Source organism: Lemur catta, chromosome 7, assembly GCF_020740605.2.
Source record: "Lemur catta isolate mLemCat1 chromosome 7, mLemCat1.pri, whole genome shotgun sequence".
Classification (NCBI taxonomy): Eukaryota; Metazoa; Chordata; class Mammalia; order Primates; family Lemuridae; genus Lemur; species Lemur catta.
Genome location: NC_059134.1, coordinates 27563354 through 27578514, shown reverse-complemented (window position 1 = coordinate 27578514; position 15161 = coordinate 27563354). Strand labels below are relative to the sequence as shown.

Genomic DNA, 15161 nt, shown 5'->3' with positions numbered 1-15161 from the left:
GCTCTTGAGATGCTTACCCTTGGAAGTCAACCACCATGCTGTAAGAAAGGCCAGGCCACACAGAGAAGCCACATGTAGGCGTTCTGGCCAATAGCCTCAGCTGATATCCAGTCCACAGCCAGCATCAACTACCAGAAATATGAGTGAGAAAGGCTTTCAGGTGCCTCCAGCCCCGACCACCATCTAATGGCCAGTACATAAGAAACCCTGAGCAAGAACTGGCTAGCTGAGCCCAGTTAACCCCCAGATCCACGAGAGAAAACAATAATAAATTGTTGTCATTTTACACTACTAAGTACGAGTGATTGTTACACAGCAATAACTGGAAAAAAAGCTTCCAACTAATTTGCTCTTTACAGTGATTACTCCAATGATCTTATTATCTTCCAGAAATAAATAGTTCTGCTTATGCTGGAGCTAGGGGCTGGGGGAGACACTGGCTCCCACCAATCAGACTACTCTATCACATAGGGCAAAAATGAATACAGGTGCCATGAACTCTTTAAGCCTCATAGGTGCTGAGTTCACTTCTTCTTGGAGGCAAAAAGGAAAGCCATGGTCTTAGAAAAACTCTCCAGAGCAGCTAAAGTTCAGTGGCCACTGAGAATCCCATGCGAGCTTCTGAAAGGACACAGGCAGCACATATTACCAGCACAGTCCCTAACCTGCTGCTGCAGAGGTCCTTTGACTGGAAAAGTCCCCTCTCCTACCATACCAGCTGAAGGTTTTAACTTCTAACTCCTTACTTGCATCTACTCTTCACCCATAATTATAAATTCGCAGGGCTTTGAAATCCTGCCCTATCTAAGTACTCCCAGGTTGTCTTGAGCCCTTAATTAGGCAAGCCTAAAATCCAGTTAGAGGAGGCTAACATGCTCCAAAATAGAGAAGAAAATCTCACAATCCAAAAACCAAAGGAGAAAGCAAAGCAAGAAAGACAAAAGGGACCTATAATGCAGGAGGAAGCAATGGGAAGAAAGTGGCTATGCAAAGCAGTGGCAGGACTGCCCTACTTGTTTCCAAAGCTACAAACAGGCCCTATTGCTCAGGAGGCCAACTCCAACATCCTGGAGAGGCATTTCCCACCCAGACTCCCACAACCAAGTGTTCTCACCACACTTAGAAAGGAACCCACCATTGAGCTGGTAATTTACTGCAACACTGTCCCTTCACTCCTCTCTGGGGACTCTCAGAGTAGGCATTATATCCGCCCACTTGTTGAGCTATTTTATTTTATTTATTTTTATTTTTATTTTTTTGAGACAGAGTCTCACTTTGTTGCCCGGGCTAGAGTGAGTGCCATGGCATCAGCCTAGCTCACAGCAACCTCAGACTCCTGGGCTTAAGCGATCCTACTGCCTCAGCCTCCCGAGTAGCTGGGACTACAGGCATGAGCCACCATGCCCGGCTAATTTTTTTGTATATATATTTTTAGTTGGCCAGATAATTTCTTAGTGAGACGGGGTCTCACTCTTGCTCAGGCTGGTCTCGAACTCCTGACCTCGAGCGATCCACCCGCCTCGGCCTCCCAGAGCTAGGATTACAGGCATGAGCCACCGCGCCCGGCTATTTTATTCAAGTAGCAATTATATCATGCTTCAAAGAAAGAAAAAAATCCTCTCTTATTTTAGAACGTATGTAAGATGAGATGGCCATAGAGCAACAATAGTGTCTAGTCTAAAAAGTGATACTGTCAAACAGTTTAGACCTCCACATCTTGAGAGTCTGATAAACCTTTATAAAATTAGCCGACCACAGACGTGGCAAACTCCGGGAGAGGAAGCTGCAGCTCTGATGCCAGCTTTGTGTGAGTAGAGACTATAACATGGTTATCAAGATCTTATGCCTGCATCCTCTCTCAAACTAACAGGCCCAAAGGTGTCTGGACCTCTGGTAAAGAAGTAAATGAGCATCTGGGCTACCATTTTCCCAAACGGGCTAACATCATTCAGCCCTATTTAGTAAGTACTTCTCTATTAGTCCAACAGTAAAGGCCTTGCTTATCTTGCAACAATTTCAACAGAAAACAGGCTTATTCACATATTTACAGATATTCAGAATCCCTAAATTTTACCCAATCACAAAATTGTCCTAATAATCTTTAGGTTGCTTCTCCTTGAAGTGGAATCCCCAATGTCACATAACTCAGAGTACAATTTTTTAAAAAAATGTGCTAGTACTGTATTCAAACATCCTGATTGCTTCCCTTTCATCTGAGGCCCAATGTAGGCTATAATAAAAAGGGATGTCAGCAAATTAAATCAAATAAACTATGGACAAATCCACATAGTAAACATGGACTATGGGGCAAAGGAACTGTATCTACATGCTTCACTCTCCCATCCTGCTTTTTGGAACAAGCCTCTTATTCTGGTCACATTAAAGCAGGATGACCATATATCTTGATTTGCCCAGGGCAAGGTCCCTTTTACTTTCAAAAGAGCTCTGACGTGGATGACATATTGTAGATTACCTTACATAAAAGCAAATTCAAACCAGCCAAAGAGGTAAATTAAATTTTTGATACTGATTCTTGGGCCCCTCATCTAACAGCCTTCCTCTCATCCCTCCACTTGTACTCATGATTGCTTCTTGAATTAAATAAGCGATTCTTCCCTCTTTATCACCAATATCTATTTAATCCTACTTTTCCTTTAAGCCTCAACTCAAGCACCACCTCCTGCAGGAGGCCTTTCCAGTGTACTCTACCACCCATGGTTCTCTCCTTTCCTTAAAGTTCTAGAACACAACTTCGCACCTCTATGGTCTTAACACTATTTTTAACTTGTTTTCGTATGTGCAGGTCTTCCTACAAAAGTTGTATGTTATTCGAGAGCAAAGCCTGTGTCTAATTACTTCTTTTATACTTTTATGCGAGAAGAACATAATAGATGAAAATTCAAAGACTTCCTGATTTCCAAACCTACTTAACCAGCTTACTTAAGAACATAACAAGACTCCAGGTACCTCTCTGCTGTGCACTCCTCTTGCAGCCCCCTGTACTTTTCTTTTAAAGCACTTAACACATTTCATAATTACATATTAATTTGTGTGGCTATTTGTTCAATAGCAGCTTTCCCAATATACTGTAAAGTCCAAGAAGACAGGGACCTGATGTATACTATTGTTCATCACTATCTACTTAAAATCCATCACAGTGCCTGGCAATGCTTAGTAAATATTTGCTGATTGCACAGATGGCGGATGGACAGACAGACAATGGAAGAAAGAAGAAATGATTTCATAGAAATGAACTATAAGGAAAGCAGATTTATACTTGAGAAATTAGCCTGCTTACATTTCTAAACAGATCATGTAGCTATGTGTCACAGACTTATTAAAACCTTCTCCCTTCCTCAGAAAGACCTAGAGAATAGTTAGACCTGCAGCCCCATCTGATCTAGGGTCTAAGACATGAGAGAGACCACTCCATCCAGATGATCCAGATGGTACCATTATTTCTCCTTGTTATATAAATTGCTAAAGCACAAAAACCATTGTTTCAAGAAGACAGGAAATTTAGCAGTCTCAGTAAATACACATGAAGGCATTTCAGGATCATGCTCATAAAAGCATCTCACGCATCATCTTGGAGTGACAGCTCTGAGGCACACAGGCTCTGACAGTACAGTCTAACTTAATTGGCCCAAAGTCAGCAACATCAGATGTCATAGTGCTGACAGACATAAATTGCTGTGGCAAAGTGGGCTGTAGGATCCTGCTGTTTTTGCAGTTAAATCAGTACATACTGGTAGATGCTGAGAAACATAAATATAAAGAAAATCAGCATAATATTGGAACCTTAGGCTACCTGTAAATTAACTGAAAGCCCTGACATTTCTATAATGCTTTAGAATTTAAAAGTACTTCCATATATACCAGCTCTCATGTAATCCTTATAACAACCCCATACAATAGATAAAATAGTTAACTCTGTTTTACTGATGTGGAAATCTGGGAATCAGAAAGGTACTATGAGCAAGTGGCTAGGATTTAAATGCACAGATCTTCAAACCCCACTTGCTCTTCACTATACTTTGCACAACTTCACGTGAACTGTACCTGTTCAGTTCTTAACCCAACTGGTTTCTTTCTTTCTCAGCATGTTGTGGTCATGAAAATAATGCCCTGAGCACAATTTGTGGGAAATGAAATCCTCTGAAGGCATTCCCCAATTAACAGGAAGGCTGTTTGGGATCTGCTGTCCCCTCAGAGCTGGGGGTCTTTTCAGGCCCATGTCTCATGTTTTCACAGTTTTTTCAAGTCAAAAATGAAGACACAATAGAACCCTACCCCAAGTACTACACCAAATAACAAGACAGGCAGCAAAGAATACGTGTGAGGTGAACTTCATGCCATCACTGCTGCTTCTATCTTTCCAGCTCACTCCTATTACTACCCGAATTCTGACAATATTTGAAAATCCATCCATGATCCTACCACCTTTCATTGTCTCTCACTACCTCAATGCCCTGCCCCCATGTCGCTCCTTACAAATGTAAGGTCATGGTCACTCATTTTAGTATGTTCCTGCAAAAACCTTCAACTCCCTTACCCCTCTCATGCTTTGCTGAACTTTCTTAACTAAAACCCAACCTCACACACAAAAGATATGCACATGAATGTTCACAGTGGCATTACACATAACAGTCAAAAGGTGGAAACCACCAAAATCCCCATCAATTAGTGAAGGAATAAACAATGGAATAGTATTCAGCAATAAAAAGGGATACTACTGAAATATGCTATAACATGAATGAACCTTAAAAACATGCTGAGTAAAGAAGTTAGAGACAAAACTCCATATATTATATAATTCCACTCATATGAAATGTCCAGAAAAGGCAAATCTACAGAAACAAGGAGCAGATTAGTGGGTCCCTGAAGTTGGGGATGGGAATAAGGGATCTTAATAGGGTGAAGGAAATGTTCTAAAATTGCTTTCTGGAAATGGCTGTACAACTTGGTAAATTCACTAATAATCATTTAATTGCACACTTAAAATGGATGAATTGCATGGTATGTAAATTATACTTGAATAAAGTTATTAAAAAAAAAATCAACCCTGGTTAGATTTACCTCTTTTGTGCCTCACCAGTAAAGCTAAAGCTAGACATAGCTGGAGATTTAAAAAAAAAAAAAAAAAAAAGCAACCACAGTGGCCCCATTTAAAACTCAAACAGGTTCTAGATCCTATCCTTCAATCACACTATATTTCTATAGCTCCTTTTGTCTTTCATTCTTCTCAATTATTTCACACCTTCTTCTTTCTCCTCAGATCTCTAACACCCCATCCTTTACACTCCTTTCTCAGCTGATAATCCCACTTCCTATTTCAGTTGAGAAAATTGAGGCCATCAGAAGAGAATGCCCAGATTCCTATCATCACACCTACCTGCTGCCTGTTACTCTTCTCTGTGCTGTCCCGTACAGTGGCCACTAGCTATGCATGGCTGTTTAAGTTTAAATTAAGATGAAATAAAACTAAAAATCCAGTTCCTCAGTCATACTAACCACATTTTGAATGCTTAATAGCCACATGTGGCTTGTGGCTACTATATTATATAGTACAGATATAAAACATTTCCATCACTGCAGAAAGTTCTACTGGATATGATTGTACATAGATGATCTATATATCTATCTAAAGCCAATCCTTTACTTACTTGTGCATCTCCTCTTATCTATCTCAAGGGCATTGCTCCAGTAATTCTTTCCTTTCTCCTATATCATCAGTTTTTAGCTCTACTAAAGATCATTTTCACCAGTATACAAATATGCCTATTATTTCCCTCATCTTTAAAAAAAAAGGATAGTTTGGGGTAACAAAAAAGTTTAAGAAATTCCTGAAACAAAATTAGCAATTAATAGCAAGGCATCAAGATACAAGGTTAATATACAAAAGTCAATCACTTCCTTACATACCAGCAATGAACAATTGAAATTTGAAATTAAAAACACAATACCATTTAAATTAGCACCCCCCACCAAATGGAATACTTAGGTATAAATGTAATAATATATATATATATATATAAGATCTATACAAGGAAAACTATAAAGCTCTAATGAAAGAAATCAAAGAACTAACAGATGGAGAGATATTCCATGTTCATGGGTAAGATGCCTCGCTATAGTCAAGATGTCAGTTTTTCCCAATTTGACCTATAGATTCAATATAATTCCAATCAAAATCCCAGCAAGCTAAGTCGTGGATATTGACAAACTGATTCTAAAGTTATTTGGAGAGGGAAAGACCTAGAATAGCCAATACAATATTGAAACAGAAGAAGAAAGTTACAGGATTGACACTAACCAATTTCAAGACATTATTATATAAAGCTATGGTAATCGAGATAGTGTAGGACTGGTGAAGGAATAGACAAATAGGTCAGTGGAACAGAACAGAGAGCCCAGGAGTAGATCCACATAAATACAGTCAACTATAAACCTCTGACAAAGGAACAAAGGCAATACAATGGAGAAATAGTCTTTTTAACAAATAGTGCTAGAACAACTGCACATGCTCATACAAAAAAATAAATCTAGACAGATTTACACCTTTCACAAAAATTAACTTGAAATGGATCACAGGCTTAAATGTAAAAACAATGTATAAAACTCCTAGATGATAACATAGGAAATCTAGATGACTTTTTAATAATACCAAAAGCATGATCCATGAAAAAAAGAATTGATAAGGCTGGGCACAGTGGCTCACGCCTGTAATCATGGCACTCTGGGAGGCCGAGGCGGGAGGATTGCTTGAGGTCAGGAGTTCGAGACCAGCCTGAGCAAGAGTGAGATCCCATCTCTACTAAAAATAGAAAAAATTAGCCAGGTGTGGAGTATGTTCCTGTAGTCCCAGCTACTCAGGAAGCTGAGGCAGGAGGATCACTTGAGCCCAGGAGTTTGAGGTTGCTATGAGCTAGGCTGATGTCATAGCACTCTAGCCTGGGCAATAAAGCGAGATTCTGTCTCAAAAAAAAAATTGATAAGATGAACTTCATTATAATTAAAAATTTCTGCTCTGTGAAAGACATTATCAAGAGCGTGAGAAGACAAGCCACAGACTGGGAGGAAATACTAGCAAAAGAGATATCTAACAAAGGAATGTTATCCAAAATATACAAAGAACTCTTATAACTCAACAATAAGAAAATGAACAACCCAATTAAAAAATCAGTCAAATACCTTAACAAACACTTCACCAAAGAAGATACACAGATGGCAAATAAACATTTGAAAAGGTGTTCCACATCATATTAGAAAAATATAAATTAAAACAACAAGATACCACTACACACTTATTAGAATGCCCAAAATCCAGAACACTGGCAACTCCAAACGTTCTCAAGGATGTAGAGCAACAGGAAGTCTGATTCATTGCTGGTGGGAATGCAAAATGGTACAGCCACTTTGGAAGACAACTTGGCAGCTTCCCGCAAAACTAAGTACTCTTACCATACAATCCAGCAATCATACTCCTTGGTATTTCCACAAAGGAGTTGAAAATTTATGTTCACACAAAAATCTGCACACAGATATTTATAGCAGCTTTATTCATAATTGTGATTATGGACTGATTGTGTCCCTCAAAATTCATATGTTGAAATCTAATTCCCAATGTGATGGTATTTGTAGGTAGGCCTTTGGGAAGTAATTAGGTCATGAGGGTGGGGCACTTCAAAATGGCATTAGTTTAACAAGGAGAGGACACAGAGCTAGCTTGTCCTCTTTCTGCCATGTGAGTATACAAGAAGTTGGCTGTCTGCAACCTGGATGAAGGCTCTCACCACAGCCCAACTCTGCTGCCACCCTGATCTTGAACTTCCAGCCTCCAGAACTGTGAGAAATAAATGTTTGTTGTTTAAGCCACCCAGTCTATGGTAATTTGTTATAGCAGTCTGACTAAGACAATTGCCAAGTCTTGGAAGCAACCAAGATAACCCTCAGTAGGTGAAGAGATATACAAACTGTGGTACCTCCAGACAATGGAATATTATTCAGAGCCAAAAAGAAATGAGCTATCAAGTCATGAAAAGACTCAAAGAAACGTAAATGCATACTGCTAAGTGACAGAAGCCAATCTGAAAAGCCTACATATTGTATGATTCCAACTATATGACATTCTGGAAAAGGTAAAACTATGAAGACAGCAAAAAGATTAGTGGTTGTCAGGGGCTGTAGAGAGGGAACAATAGGCAGAGCACAAGGGATTTTTAGAGCAGTGAAACTATTGTGTATGATACTGTAATGGTGGATATGTGACCTTATGCCACAGAACTGGATACGAAGAGGGAACCCTAATGTAAACTACGGGCTTTGGGTGATAATGACGTGTCAATGTAGGTTCATCAATTTTAAGAAATGTATCACTCTGGTGGCTGATACTGACAATGGAGGAGGATGTGCATGTGTGGTGACAGGTGGTGTATGTGCCTTCTGCTCAAATTTTGCTGGGAACCTAAAACTACTCTAGAAAATAAAGTCTATGAAAAAGTTTTTAAAATTTTTTTAGGTTTTGGAAATAGTGGTAATGGTTGCACAACACTGTAAATGTAATTCATGCCATTGAAATGTATACTTAAAATGGTTAAAACGGCACATTTTGTTACATATATGTTATCACAATAAAAAAATTTTTTTAGAAGGTCAAAAATCTTCTTTAGCTAATCACTTCCCTGACACCTGTCACCAGCTACAGCCCTATCTCTGCTTTCCTATATAGCAAAACTCTTTAAAAGACTTGTGTATATTTGCTACCCCAATTCTACTATTCTTGTTTTAACCCCCCTAATATCTCAAGGCCCTATGCCCCTGTCACTCTGCCCAAATTGCCTTTGCCAGCTGCTAAATCTAATGGATAGCTGTTACTCTTCATCCTGCTTTATTTATCAGCAGCTTCTGACACAGCTGACCACTCCTTCCTTCTGAAAACACTTTCTTCCCTTAGCTTCCAGGGTACAATCCTCTCCTGGTTTTCCTACTGCCTTACTGGTCACTCCTTCTCAGTCACCTGTGCTGGTTCCTCCTCTTCTTCCTAACGTCTTAACACTGGAGTTGCCCCGGCCTCATCTTGTCCCTAATTTCATTCACTCCTTTGGTTATCTCACCCCATTTCATGTTTTTGGATATCATCTAAATGCCAAAATTCTATTATAAATGTCTATCTCTAGCTCAGATCTCCTCATTGACCTCTAGACTTGTATATCTAGCTACCTACTTAATAATTCTATTTGGTTGGCAACTGATGTGTCAGACCTAACCAAAACTGATCTCTCACTGTCCCTCTAAAACCTGCTCCACTTGCAGTCTTCCCCACCTCAGCTAATAGCAATTTCATGGTTCCAGCTGCTCAGATCAAAATCCCTGGGATCACCTTTGATTCCTTTCTTTCTCTCACACTTCGAAATCAGTGCCTTTCCATATATCCTGAATCTAACCACTTCTTGCTATCTCCACTGCCCTCTCCCTGAACTGAACAACACTCATCTCTTTCCTGGACTACTGCAACAGTCACCTAACTGGTCTCCCTGCTTCTATTCTTACTTCCTACCATTTATTCTTAGCACAGAACTGAAAATGACTCTTTTAAGACAGAAGTTATATCAAGTCTTGCTCAAAACCCTACTGTGGCTCCCCATTTAATTGAGAGTAAAAGCCTTTCAACAGCCTACAAAGCTCTTCATAGCCTGCACTCTCACCCCTACCACTCTGACCACACTGCCTACTATTCTCCACTCTTGCTCAGCTCCAGCCTCACTCGCCTCCTGTTTCTTCCTAATGCCAGAGCCTTTTCACTAGCCGTTCCCCTGGACATCTAACCCCCTTACCTCTTTCAAGTCTTTGTTCAAATATCATTTTTCCTTGACCACCCTAGCTAAAAGTATAACTCTCAGCTCTAGTGGAACTTTCAATCCTCCTTTTAACCTGCTATTTTTTTCCTTAGCATTTATCAACTTCTAATATACCATATAATCTATTCCCTCATTTATTATCCTTTTTGTATTATATGTCTCCCCCCACCCACCTCCAAACAATAAGCTCCACGAGGACAGGGATCTTTGTTTTATTTACTGACATGTCCACAGCACCTAGAACATTGCAGGCTCTCAAAAAATATTTGTTGAAAAGCAGCACTATTTCCCAGTACGTGAAAATGGAACACCTAGATGTATCAGATACTTGAAGGGATGGCTTCAGGCTACAGAGAGACTTATGAGATAATGGTGTGGTTCAAGATCCTATATTGGAGAATTGTTCTAGAACTCAGATGCCTCCTGGTTGCCCTCCTCTCTTCAACCATCCCCTCATCCTTCCCAACTGTAACTGCCTATCAAGTCACTGAAGAGACTCAGTCTAAACGCACAGTGACCTGCCCAGCCCCTGCAGCTCTCCAAACTCAGGTCTAGCCTCACGTCTAAGACCAACCTAGTGGTCTGGTATCCAGGTCAGCATCTCAGCCTTCCCGCTAGTCCAGCTTTAACTGAACCAACTTAGAATAACTGCACTCTTGCCTACTCACGAAGAACCAGTCTTATACCTCAGTTCCAGTAATTAGGGACCCTTGCTTTTCTCTCTGTATTTTATTTCCTGTCTTGGTATCCTGACCTATATTCTGGTTCCTAAGACTTAAACCCAGCACCTGTGCTCATTTAGTCTTTCTACCTAGAGTCCTGTCCTGGGCCCAAGCCCCAGCTTCTCAGCCTCAGATCTACCTCTCAGGACCTAGTGCTCTACCTTTTGCTTTCTTCCAGACTTCTTGGTTCCTGAGCTCTGCCCACCAGGCCTCCCTAAACCTTAACTCCAACTGTCTGTTTACCTAGACCTGTGCCCACAGACACCTTAACCCCTCCAACTTATCCTCCCCTTTACTTCTTCATCTGAATGTCCTGATCACTTCTTATCATTAATTCTGAGACCTTTCTGAAGAGCCAGCCAAGCCCTCGTATATTTAGTCTTCCTATTTTAGATCTAATAAGGCCTATCCCAACCTTGGCCCAGGCTTGAGCCTGAAAATAATGGACATGAACTTCTAGCTCTTCAAAGGACATAGTCAATCTTCCTAACAGTGTCAGAATATTCCTAACAGTAGTTAAGACAGATAAAGTTAGCTGCCAAAAATAATCAATGTAAAACACTTATTGGGGTTTTCTTCAGTAGACCTATCTATTTTACTTAGATCCTTTCATTTGGATGATATCAGAATACACTTTGCATTCTGGTGCCTTGAAAAAGAAATCTTTTAGTTTTCTTAGGAAATTGGACAAAAACAGAAGATGTGTTGGGCCCACATAAAAAGAAAATGATGGTTACTAGCATCAGCCCAGGACTGGAAGTTACTGAATCCAAGAATCAATGTTCACCTTTACTAGCCCTAGTACATCTCATAGGATTAAACTACATACCTAGAAGCGTCAAGGAATGGTCTGTAGGCCAAGCTGATCCATTCTTCTCTATTGGATGAATAGTTTGGCTCCAAGGGTGTTTCTCTCACTGTATCCAAATCCACTAAATAATGGCATTTACTGATGTTGATCTGAAATGGAGAAAGTCCAACTCTTCATTAGTAATTCTGAAGGTCCTTCAGGGTAGGGAACATCAATTGCAATCTTAAGAATTCCCACAGGGTTTTAGAGAAACAAATATCTAAGTCCTCACACAATGTTGCCTGTGCTGTTTCCACTCAGACAAGAATGTCAGGGTGTTATTTATGCTACTGGGGGGTGGGGTTTGCACTCACTCAGCCAAACATATCCATAAGCTTTGGGTGGTCTGACTCTAGTTTGAGTTCTTAAGTATTTCTAGCCCCACAGACACTTCCGAAGCCACTATGAGTCCACAGTCTACGTCTGGCAAACCTATGTTCTACTCACTATTACTCCCTTCCAGCCTATCGCCTCTTTTTCCAGAGTCTGAAAGGGCATGACAAACACAGGTGCTAATGTGTGAGGATGCCCCTGACTCTGCTGACAGAGCCACAGGAGGCTACACTACACCACACAGGTGGTACAGAAATATCATGCCTATCATCTCTTTCAAAAATTCAACAGAATTGACAGAGACTCCCTGCAGCCAAAGTTCAGTAAAAATGAGACACTAGAACTGCAGGAATGAAGAAGATTATGAAAAATATATAGTATTAATAAAACTAGAGTCATCCAGTTGCTGATAACATGCATACACCAGAACATTACAGGTGCTCATGAGACTATTAATACATTCCATTTAAAATCATGTTGGTTTTCTGGAGAGTAGCTTAAAAAATAAACAAATAAATAAATAAAACCATGTCAGTACCGTGTTTCTCACAAAACTGATAAATTCAATGGAACATGCTACACAATCTGTAGGATCCTCCTGCGGTTAAAAAGCTCATTTCAAACTACAGTCACATTTCCCCTGTCATCTCAAGCCATCAGAATATTTTGCAACCCTAGGGAAAATCTGTAAGCCTTTTTAATTTTTTTTTTTTTTTTTTGAGACACAGTCTTGCTCTGTTGCCCAGGCTAGATGCTGTGGCGCCAGCCTAGGTCACAGCAACCTCTAACTCCTGGGCTCAAGCGATCCTCCTGCCTCAGCCTCCCTAGTAGTTGGGACTACAGGCATGCACCACCATGCCTGGGTGGCATGTTTTTAGCAGAGACAGGGTCTCGCTCTTGCTCAGGCTGGTCTTGAACTCCTGAATTCAAGCAATCCTCCCATCCTGGCATCCTAGAGTGCTAGGATTACACACTTAAGCCATCGCACCCAGCCAGCCTTTTTAATTTTTAAAAGTTTTAGGCCGAGAGCTGTGGCTCACATCTGTAACCCTAGCACTTTGGGAGGCTGAGGCAGGAGGATCGCTTAAGGCTAGGAATTCGAGACCACCCTGGGCAATATTAAGACGCCATCTCTACAAAAAATAAAAAAATTTAGCTGGGTGTGGTGGCAGGTACCTGTAGTCCCAGCTACTCAGGAGGCTGAGGCAGGAGGATCATTCATGCCCAGAAGTTTGAGGTTACAGTGAGTTATGATCATGCCACTGCACATCAGCCTAGGCAACAGAGCATTATGCTACCTCAAGAAAAAAAAAAAAAGTTTTAACTTCTTTAAAATATATGGAAAAAAAGACACTACACAAGTTTCTATGAAGTTACATAAAACTCAGAGATGAAAAACAGATCACTAATATTTATTTTTCAGCTAAAGAAAAATAAATCTCAAGGGAAAGAAATTTTTCAATGCTTTTTACATGCCAACTATGTTACACATATTATTTTAAAAATCATCATAACAAAGCCTCAAAGGAATTATTACCCCTATTTTATAAATGAGGAAGTCAAGACTCAAACAAATTAAATAACTTCATTTTTCAATATACACATATTAAGCCCCTATGATGAACTATGCATTAAGTTAGAGTTAGGGATACAGAATGAAATAAATAAGACACAGTTTCTACCCTAAAAGGATTTACAGTCCTGACCAAAATCACATGAGTACATAGCAGAGCTATATTTGGAAACAGGACAATGTGACTTCAAAAGTCATACCTCAAGATTACCAAAAATGACTGAATCAGAGGCAAAGTACTCTCAGAGCTCATCTAATTGTTTCTTAAAAATTAAAACAAAAGAGTCCTCTTAGATTATCAGGCTTCAGCTAGACAAAGATCATTTGAAACATATGTAGATCTATAGCAAATCTCACATTTAATCGTGAAGGATTAAAAGCTTTTCCTTTCGGATCAGGAATAAGTCAAAGTTACTTGCTATCACTACTCTGTTCAACATTACTAGAAGTTCAACAGTACTAGAGGTTCCAGTCAGCAGGGTAAGATAAAGAAACAGTCTGGGCATGGTAGCTCATGCCTGTAATCCTAGCACTCTGGGAGGCCAAGGCAGGAGGATTGTTTGAGCTCAGGAGTTCGAGACCAGCCTGAGCAAGAAGCGAGACCCCATCTCTACTAAAAATAGAAATAAATTAGCTGGACAACTAAAAATATATAGAAAAAATTAGTTGGGCATGGTGGTGCATGCCTGAAGTACCAGCTACTTGGGAGGCTGAGGCAGAAGGATTGTTTGAGCCCAGGAGTTTGAAGTTGCTGTGAGCTAGGCTGATGCCATGGCACTCTACCCTGGGCAACAGTGTGAGACTCTGTCTCAAAAAAGAGGGAAGAAGAAATGGAAAGGAAGAAACAAAATTTATTCATTGTAATGATATGACTAGTATATATCAAGTCCAAAAGAATCTGTAGATAAATTTTTAGAACTATTAAGAGATTTTGTGAAACTTTAGACTTATAGGATGTATTAAAATCATTGTCATATATTCTTATTTGACAGCAGTAAACAAAATGAAATTTTATAAAAATATAGTTTACAAGCTTTGAAAACATTTACCTTGGAATAAATATAATAAAAGATAAGAGAGTAGCCTATAAAAAATTATAGAATTTTATTAACAAATGTCCGTTAACTGATAAATTTATAATATGGTATATCCATATAATTAAAATGTGGTATAGCCATACAATAGAAGATCATTCAGCCATAAAAGGAATAAAGTTCTGATGCATGTTACACCATGGATGAACCTTAAAAACATTGGTGTAACTGAAAGAAGCCAGACACCAGAGGCCATATATTATAGGATTCCTTTTATATGAAACATTCAGAATAGGCAAATCCTTCAAGACAGAAAGCAGAGGTTGCTAGGGACTTGGGGAGTGACTGCTTAATGGGTATGGGACTTTTTTTGGGGCGGGGGAAGAATAAAAATGTTCTAAAATTAGATATTGGTGATAATTGCAAAATATTTTGAATGTACTAAAAGCCACTGAACTATACACTTTAAAATGGTTTAAATGGTAATTTTTCTTATGTATATTTTACCTCAATAAAAAAAATCACTGAAATGGTGAATTTTATCTCAAAAAATTTTTTGATAGACAATAAAGTAGACTTTATTAATGGAGTGATATACCTTATTCCTAGATGAAAAACTTACAATTGTAAAGATGTCAATTCTAAACAAATTGATTGATAGATTAAACATAATCCCAATCAAAATCCCAACAAATTTATGAAACTTGACAAGCTGATTCTAAAATGTATATGGAAATACAGGACAAGAATAGCCGAGGCACTCTTAAAAAGAGAACAAGGTGGGAGGCT

At 39.4% G+C, this 15161-nt stretch overlaps 1 protein-coding gene across 9 annotated transcripts in view; it reads right to left on the bottom strand.

The window, feature by feature from the left end:
* Positions 1-15161, bottom strand: part of ALG9 (ALG9 alpha-1,2-mannosyltransferase) — a 95693-nt gene that overhangs the window by 25918 nt on the left and 54614 nt on the right. For 8 of the 9 annotated variants that reach the window (XR_006736332.1, XR_006736331.1, XM_045556614.1 and 5 more), the window contains one exon: positions 11412-11542. Coding sequence is in view for 6 of the 9 variants with exons in the window: in XM_045556614.1 (XP_045412570.1) it covers positions 11412-11542 (131 nt within the window). In the remaining 3 variants the exon portion in view is untranslated. Of the gene's footprint in view, positions 1-11411; positions 11543-15161 lie in introns of those variants that run through there. The other variant, XR_006736333.1, reaches the window with a different exon arrangement.